The sequence below is a fragment of the Sinocyclocheilus anshuiensis genome, unplaced genomic scaffold (genome assembly GCF_001515605.1).
Source record: "Sinocyclocheilus anshuiensis isolate Anshui unplaced genomic scaffold, SAMN03320099.WGS_v1.1 scaffold453, whole genome shotgun sequence".
NCBI classification, from domain to species: domain Eukaryota; kingdom Metazoa; phylum Chordata; class Actinopteri; order Cypriniformes; family Cyprinidae; genus Sinocyclocheilus; species Sinocyclocheilus anshuiensis.
In genome coordinates, this window is record NW_015537979.1 from 1,258,302 (window position 1) to 1,267,743 (window position 9,442).

The 9,442-nt window shown below is 35.5% G+C and overlaps 1 protein-coding gene across 4 annotated transcripts in view; it reads left to right on the forward strand.

Moving 5' to 3' along the window:
• Positions 1-9,442, forward strand: part of LOC107673174 (synaptotagmin-2-like) — an 88,258-nt gene that overhangs the window by 77,369 nt on the left and 1,447 nt on the right. For 3 of the 4 annotated variants that reach the window (XM_016466681.1, XM_016466689.1, XM_016466674.1), the window contains exons 4-7: positions 4,478-4,609; positions 5,950-6,117; positions 6,216-6,383; positions 8,047-8,164. In XM_016466681.1, coding sequence (XP_016322167.1) covers positions 4,478-4,609; positions 5,950-6,117; positions 6,216-6,383; positions 8,047-8,164 — 586 coding nt within the window. The remainder of the gene's footprint in view (positions 1-4,477; positions 4,610-5,949; positions 6,118-6,215; positions 6,384-8,046; positions 8,165-9,442) is intronic. The other variant, XM_016466697.1, reaches the window with a different exon arrangement.

The following is a 9,442-nucleotide window of genomic DNA, read 5'->3' on the forward strand; positions in this document are numbered from 1 at the left end:
TTATACAAATGTAATTATTATTTTATTTATATATATATATATATATATATATATATATATAATACACACACATATATGATATTATAAATATAAATGATAATATTTATATAATATATACTATTATAATAATAATCATAATAACTGTAGTTAACAGATGAAATTATGTCATGGTAACATTTTATTTAAAAAATATTAAATGTTAACAATCTGTTTATATATATATATATATATATAATTTAAGACATTTAATGCATTACAGTTGCCCTCAGTCTCCCTTACTGTATAATAAAAGTGCCTCAAATGTGCCTTTATGTGGTTTGCGTCTCAAATTTCTTTGGTTAAATTTGATGTTTGTATTAGCCAATAACACAATGTGTTTATTTAAACCAAAGTGTGTCATTTTTGATACATGTCCATTAAGTGTTACTTGATTTCCTCTACTTGATTCTGCCTTCTGTGAGTTCAATCTCTCCCTCTCTCTCCATTTCTTCATCTCTCTATCCTTCCCGCTTTGTGTCTGATATGTGGTCCGTGTATCTTGACTGTGCTGGACCTGTCTTCTTACGGTAGGTGTGACATGGCTTGCAGCGCTCCTCTCTGACTGCCTGGTGTAAGCTCAGACCAGGTCGGGGGGAACTGGGCTATGAAAACTGGCTGGGAATGAACTCTTTGGCTTCTTCTTGAGTCTTGCAAGCTGCAGGGGTGCTGAGGTTGCTTGAGGAGCTAGTTCGGGGTTGGTTTGGGGAGGGCTCGCATTCCACCAGTTTGACATGCCACATGAACAGGATGGGGGGTACAGCCAAACGAGTAGAAGGAATGGCCCTTTAGAAGTGGATGTGCATTTGGTTATGAACTTAAACTTCATCCTAGCTTATTGAGAGACACCAACACACCAATCCTCACTAACATGCATGTTGAAAGGGTATGGTTGGTGATTTGTCCTCTGAAAGCTGCTCCACCTATCACAAATCTGTCCCTTAAATGATCCCTAACTTAAGTTATGCAACATCTTTATACATCCTTTTCTTAAAGCAGTTAGCTAGTAGCAAAAGAAACCAAAGAAATGTCCAGATGAGGTGAAGCAGCGTTTGAGACAAAGCCCAATGCATGCCCTTCATACAGGCACCAGTGAATGACCATGACTTGACTTGAGAGTAACTTTCCTGGACGACCCATTGTGTGCTCTTCTACTCACCAAGGCTGCATTTATTTGATCAATAATACAGTAAAAATAGCAATATTGTAAAATATTATTACATTTGAAAACAGTTTTCTTTGTAAATATATTGTAAAATGTAATTTATTCCTGTGATCAAAGCTGAATTGTCAGCATCATTACTCCAGTCTTCAGTGTGACATGATCCTTCAGAAATCAGTATAATATGCAGATTTGCTGCTCAAGAAACATTTCTTATTACTATCAATGTTGAAAACAGTTGTGCTGCTTCATATTTTTGTGAAAACAGTGAAACATTTTTTTTTCAGGATTCAAAAGAAAAGCTTTTTTTTTTCAATTAAAATATTTTCTGTCACTTTTGATCAATTAAATGCATCCCTGCTGAATAAACGTATTCATTTCTTTCAAAAGAACAAAAATGGTAAAACATCTATAAATTAATTAAATATTTGCAGTTGGTGTTTTGCTTTCAAAGGTAAAATTTTAAGAATGCACGGCTACTTTTAAATGGCCGTCAATAAATATGCTTTTGTCCCTGTGATTATGTAGTTAATATGTTAATATTAGGCTAACAGTGCAATGCTAACTATCCAAACATTGGGCTCTTGTGCTCAACCAGTGGTGTGAGTTTGAGGCTCTTATCCGACCAATGACAGATGACATGGGAAACCTGTTTGAAAACAGTCTTCATCTTTTCAATTCGGCAAAGCTTAGTGGCTCGGAAATTACACACTTCACCTTTGATATCTCACTGCCCCAAGAACTGAACCGAGGTTTAATTTATCATGTAATAACCTTTTTAAAATGCCTTCATGATTAATAATTCCACTTTACACACATGCATTTTACTGGTAACAGGCCAGTGTTTTGTTTTGTTTTTTCTTGGGGTAGTGAATAGCACCTTAAAAAAACTAGGCTGAATAAGTTTAAATTATGAACTTAAATCATATTGTAATAAACATGGTTAATCATTACATGCTAATTTGATCACAGGGCTGTTGGTGCAAATAATCGTTTATTGTGAGTGAACGATTTCTCCTTCACCGTTTCTTATTCCATCTGCCACCTTTACTAAGTTGAATGTGCTAGAACTTAGCATGACTGCCTCTGAATGCTCAATGCAAGTCTCCTGAAGGTTACGCAAGAGAACCACCGCACACTTCATATTAGCAATACCGCATTAGTCCGTTTCATCATTAATCATCCTCCAGATTTAATGCCAGCATCGTTTTATTCACTATGGCTTGAACAATTATGCAGTCAATGAGGAATATTTTCAGACTTTGCATTTTGCGGCTTGGCATGCATGAATGCATTCTATCCTGTCAGTTAAGATATAAGAAATTGTGTTTTTTCCATGTGTGTGTGTGTGTGTGTGTGTGTGTGTGTGTGTGTGTGTGAGAGAGAGTGCGTGTGTTTTTGAATTTGTGTGTGTTTGTATATTTTGGGGTGAGTGGTCAGGAAGGATGAATCCTCACCCCAAGCATTTTTTGTTCTATTAGAGACATTCTGATTCAACTCTTTTCATTCGTCTTGTATTCTTGTATTTATTTTCTTTTCTTGTTTTTCCCAAAGCTGAAGCAGACATCTCCATGTAAGCTAATATTTGCTGTTTCACTAGCATTGCATTTGAGGCTGCATAAATTCTTCAAAGTGCATAACAAATCTCAGAAATGCTTGATCTGATGAGCAGTCACCGCGGGGATCCGGTAGTGCGGTTGGATGTTCCCACGTGGATGAGCTTGCTGGGGTCACTACTGCGCTCAAAGCAGTGTTAGTCATGTAACAGGGTTATGTACTATGTTAACTTCAAGTCTTTCAGAGGACACAAATGCTAGGCTAGCAGAGAGAGACTTTCGGTTATCAGCATAATGTCTGGTCTACTTTACTGCTTACACTGTGTCATAATCGGGCGTGATGCGATAAGATTCCAGCGACAAGCAATTTGTAAGTTCACAAAAGTCGCGACACGGTTAGGCCTATGTGACGTGAAAAACTCAATCAAAAATCACAGCCAATTAGAAGAGTGTGTGGGGCCGGAGTCTCTCCTCAAGTGCACTACACTTGCAACGACATGGATGCATACAAAATCTAATTCATAAATATTCAACCATTTTAACATTATTAAAAATACATACTGAGAGACTAATACAATCTTTGTCATGGATACACTTCACATTTCACACTGAGTTCAGTTTGTGTTTCTTTTCATTTATTTCAAGGCACGGTAGGTGATTTGATTGAAAACATGCTGGTTGAAAGTCTCTTCACATCCCGATAGCAATCACTAAGTTAAGTGGTCTAAATGTATTTATATTGTCTGTGGAAGGCGTAGGAGCTTAAAATGTTCTTTGAATAAGATTTGATGCCACAGATCACATAATTTGGCAAATCCCATGACAAATATGCTATACACTACCCATATAATCCAAATTATTGGAAGAACTGTATTAGCAAATACTGTTTCATATACTCACTCTCTCTCTCTTAAAATATACAATAGGCTTTTCCATGTCATTGTTTCTCTTTACTGCAATTAATTTGATGTTTCTTCTTTTATGATTACACTATTATGTTTAACTGAATCTAAAAAGACATGTTAAAGTACATTTTGCACACAATAGACAGCCTTGTCAAGTATAAAATATTCAATTACAGCACAGGGCACAAGAGTACTAATTACAACAGAATCATTAAATGACGATATAAGTTCATTAAGATTCATTTCAGCTTTTTTCCCCCATTGCAGCAGGACTGTGAGAGATGATGATGTGTAAAATAACACTCATTCTGCTCCTGTACTGTGATCTTTAGTATCTGTCTGCCAAACGTTTCTTCCAAAATGTCCATCATTTTACATTATATATTTGGGCTGATATGTGTATTGGCTTTAACACTTCGCTTTTGTATCTTCTGAATCTTTCTTCCTGTGCAAAGGCGAGCCCTTTAGACTCAGTCCTCATCTCTCGGGGTTTTAACATACCCTGCAGACTGAGAATCGATTTATGGACAGACTGCTTCAGAAAGACTAGAAGCCTTCTGTCTGTCTTTCCCTCAGCAAAAGTAATGTAGACGATTGCAAATGGTGTCATGATAGGAAAAGTGAAATCAAGTCATGTTGCTATGAAGGTCATCGCTGACACAGTTACATACAGTAACACCCGGGTGGTTTGACACCTGGCAAACTTCAGGTAAGCTGAGAATTGGCCCGACGAACCATGTTTGGGGAACTTCATTTACCTTCCTTTGCCTTTGCTCTAGTTTCTCCTGTAACGTCCATCTGTGCTTCTGTCTCTCCAGAAACAGGACGAGGATGATGATGAAGAAGATATAGACATGGGAATAACTGAAGAGAAAGAGGAGGAACCGAAAGAGAAGGAGAAGCTTGGCAAACTACAGTTCTCCCTAGACTACGACTTCTCTGACAACAAGGTAAGGCCACTTTACGCTTTACAGTATGTTTAAACACATCAGCTTGAATATCTAAGTGAATTATGTCTTAATCTTTCTGTTTATCAGTTAACATTAATGCCCAGATTTGTCCTACATACACATAACATTATTCTCGTCTTTTGTATGAGCATACTATGCTGTTCTTCAGCTATTTTTGTGTTTTAAGTGTACATCAAGTGCATTTTTCATGTCAAAATATTTTAATGTACAGCAAGCTGAGTGAAACAAATCTCTATACAGAAACTAAACACCTAGAAATGGAGGCATGAATTAAAAACTGTGACCCATTATCCAATTATTGTTTAAAGCTATTCCTAAGGTTGTTTAAAAACAAAAACCCTTTAAAAACATCTCAGAAATATTCACAAATGGACAAGAAGTCAGGGAGTAAAGGGTCAATGACAGATTTAATGAGTAAAGGGTCAATGACAAATTACGTCCAGTGTTATTTTTGTATCGTGGCATTACAGTTTTTATTGATATTTTGAATTAGTTTTTTTTATTTTCCATTTCATTTTAATTTTAGTTTCAATTTTTGTAATTTTGTTGTTGTATTTTTTTAAATGTCTAAATAGTTTTTATTCATTTTATTTCAGTTTTAGTTATTTTAATTATTTAATTATTTTATGTATATTTTATTTATGTTAAGTTTTTTTTATATTGTATTGTATTTCAGTTACATGTATTTATTTTATGAAGTTAATTACTATTTATACTCTATACATTTTTTTTTATAGTTTTAATTTTAGTTAAAGGGGTCATATGATGCGATTTTAATTTTTCCTTTCTCTTTGGAGTGTTATAAGCTCTTGGTGCATAAAGAAGATCTGTAAAGTTGCAAAGACTAAAGTATCAAATCCAAAGAGATATTCTTTATAAAAGTTAAGAGTCAGCCACGTCTACCTAAAACGGCTCCACCAAATACACAAAATAATGTTCTCTTTAGCAGCATCATATGACCCCTTTTATGTGGTCATATTTACCTTTTTTTTTACCATTTTCACGGGCAAAATCCAGTCATTTCAATAGGAATATATGCATTCTAAAATTCTGCATGGGGGCGAAAGATTTAGTGCAGATTTTGCAACTGGTTTCTCATGCAAATTTGCCATGCTGACCAACATAAATCTACTAGGTTTGACAGACGCTGGACATTTTTGACCACAAAACTTTACTAATGTGATGATCCTTTAGATTGTGCCAGATTAAGAAAAGGAAAAATCATGCTGGTTTCATAATACTCTTGTGGCACAACCAGCAATCATGTAAAAAGTTACAACAGATTTTGCTCAGTAAAGACTGACACTCTTATCATGCAGCTGACAGTGGGCATCCTGCAAGCTGCAGATCTTCTCTCCATGGACAGTGGTGGCACCTCAGACCCGTATGTCAAAGTTTTTATTCTCCCAGACAAGAAGAAGAAGTTTGACACCAAGGTGCACAAGAAAACCCTCAACCCCGTCTTCAACGAGACTTTCCACTTTAAGGTAGAGTATCTTTTACAGTACAGTACCAGTTTATTCCAGGTTTCGACACCCAACACAATAGTCTGTCAAAGTACTCATGAGCTGATGTTGATTTCTAGATTCCGTTCACTGAAATGGGAGGAAAGACTGTAGTCATGTCTGTGTACGACTTCGACCGTTTCTCAAAGCATGATGTGATCGGTGAGGTGAAGATTCCCATGAACACCCTGGACCTGGCACAACCTATCGAGCAATGGAGAGACCTGGATAGCGCAGAGAAAGAGGAGGTACACCTGTCCTGCATCTGTCAGCCGCTTCACGTTAACTAGCAGCTGTCGTCCTCTAATAATAATGAGAGTTAATGAACCAGCGCCTCTAAACATGCTTTTACGCGCATAATGTTACATAATGCTATTCCTTTCTACCTTAACACATTTTCATTAAAATGACTGATTGATGAGACACTATTGATGTTTTATTCAGTGTCTTCATTTACCCCTATGTTGTGCCAAACCGTAGGAAAAAAAAAGATGTTAGCAGAATGTTCAAGCTGCTCTTTTTCATAAAATTAAAGTGAATAGTGGAGAAAAAAAAAAAGTATAATAATTAAATGGAATAATTAAGAAAATAGTCTCTTACTCTCACCAAAGATGCTTTTGTCTGCTCAAAAACACAGTAAACGCATACTGTGAGATATTATTAAAATAACAGTTTTCTGTGTGAATATATTGTAAATTGTAATTTATTCCTGTGGTGTAAATCTGAATTTTCAGCATCATTACTCCAGTCTTCAGTCTCACATGATCCTTCAGAAATCATTCTGATATGCTGATTTGATGCTCAGTTACTATCAATTATTAGTGGTCAATTATTAATAACGGTTTTTATTATACAGGCCTATGTTTAAAACTGTTTTATATAATAGCATCATATTTTAGTATTAGTGGAAACATCCTTGCTAAATAAAAGTATTAATTTCTAGATATCTATCTCTATATCTGTCAATGTTGAATATCTTTTCAACATTGATAATAATAACAAATGTTTCTTGAGCAGCATTGATCAGCATATTAGAATTATTTCTGAATGATCATGTGACACTGAAGACTGGAGTAATGATGCTGAAAATTCTACTTTGACCACAGGAATAAATGACATTTTAACAAATGTTTAAAATATTTAAAATATTTCAGTTTTGATGTATTTCTGATCAAATAAATGCAGCCTTGCTAAACATAAGAAACTTCTTTCAAAAAACATTAAAATAATAGTTATTCAGAACTTTTCCCAAGACAGAAATTATGTTGTTTTCCACGGAAAATATTCCTAATCTCATCTAATTAGTACGATTTAAATATTCTAATTTGTAAGATTTAAATATCCAATTGGGCATGTCACGACACACGATCGGACACCCAGCATTTGGCATTATTGACTACGTTTACATGCACCCTCATAATGCGATCATAATGTGATTTGGGCAATATTGCAATGAAACTTTTCCTCATTTAATAAACACAGTGCTTTGATCAAACTAATGCAGTTAAGCTCCTTAATCGTAACCATAATTACATTAAACTATGTGGTGTACACAATTTTAATCACAATAAACAGGCACCTAAACACCTTGAACAGCATTATTACCGCTCTGACCAAAGTGTGCATGTGCTCGGACGTACACAGATACCGTGTGTTGTTCACATAATTTCAACAATGAATTTGAAGACATTATTCTGAAGCTTTCCCTCCACTCTAAACTCTGTCAACACGACTTGCTGCACAGCCTCTTCATTCAGAGACAGCGTGAAGAAAGCGGTGCAGCGTAGGCAAACCCAGTTACAGCGGCATTGTGATTTTGTATGCCAAACTTAGATGCCAAAAAAAGACAGAATTTTCATTTTTGGGTGAACTGTCCCTTTAAAACTGCCCATTTCATTTTCCCCAACACAGCCTGAAAAGCTTGGGGATATCTGCATCTCTCTGCGCTATGTACCTACAGCTGGAAAACTCACCATCTGTATCCTTGAGGCTAAGAACTTGAAAAAGATGGATGTTGGAGGACTCTCAGGTACACACACACATAACGCACTGCCTTGTCTCTTCTCTCTCCACCAGAGAATGGGTGGAGATAAACTCATGCAGAAGACTTCCTGCATATGCTATAACCCAAAAACATATGTTTTGATTTCTGTTTTCTGTCTTCTGTTGCAAGTATGTCATATACTGTATATGCATATATTGCTCATTCTTTGTTTCAGTTTTAATGACTTCATTAATTTGGCATGTTTCTGCCAGACATGCACAGCCGGCCTCTGTGCTGCAGCGGTGCGTTTGTGTCACTCCTGTGCTTTAGTGTCAGTGCTAGCCATGCAGAAGAGATAGCCCTCACGTGCTGACTCTGCAGCGCATGCCTCTCTCTCAGTCGGTCCTCACTGCTGCCATCTGCTGCTGGTGACTCTGAGAACAACACGCTGCACCAGCATAAAATTATCCAAACAAGCCTTAAACTTCCAACCTTAAAAAAAAAAAATTGCAGGTGTTTGTAGAACAGACCTGGTGTTGGTGGCCTAATGGTATAAGCACTGGTTTGGTTGTAGGTTTGAACCCTGCAAAGGGTGATCCATGAGCTTGCACTCTTCCTTCCCCTGTAATAAATGTTTTATTTTTTCTATATATGTGACCCTGGACCACAAAACCAGTCTTATGTCGCTGGGGGATATTTGTAGCAATAGCCAAAAATACATTGTATGGGTCAAAATGATAGATTTTTCTTTTATGCCAAAAATCATTAGGATATTAAGTAAAGATCATGATCATGAAGATATTTTGTAAATCTCCTACCGTAAATATATCAAAACTTCAGTTTTGAATAGTAATATGCATTGCTAAGCACTTTATTTGGAAAACTTTAAAGGTGATTTTCTCAATATTTAGATTATTTTGTATCTCGGCCAAATATTGTCCTATCATAGCAACCCTTATGACTGGTTTTGTGGTCCAGGGTCACATATTAGCATTAATAGTAATATAAAAAATAAGTAGTAATCCTATTATTGTGTAAAATAATACCTGAATAATTAGTATATTCCATTCAGTTATCTTATATATTGTATATTCATATTAATCTGTGACTTAGCAATGTACAGTAAGTAATGAAATATTCACTAGCTACAGAGCTGGTTAGCCTGCTTACTAAAGTACTGTGTGGTACAGTCTTATTAGTATTATTCATATACTATTAAGGTATTTATTAATATTTTGAATTAGCTTTATCATTTTAATTTTAGTTTAAGTTTAAGTTTATATATATATATATATATTTATATATTTATTTATTTATTTATTT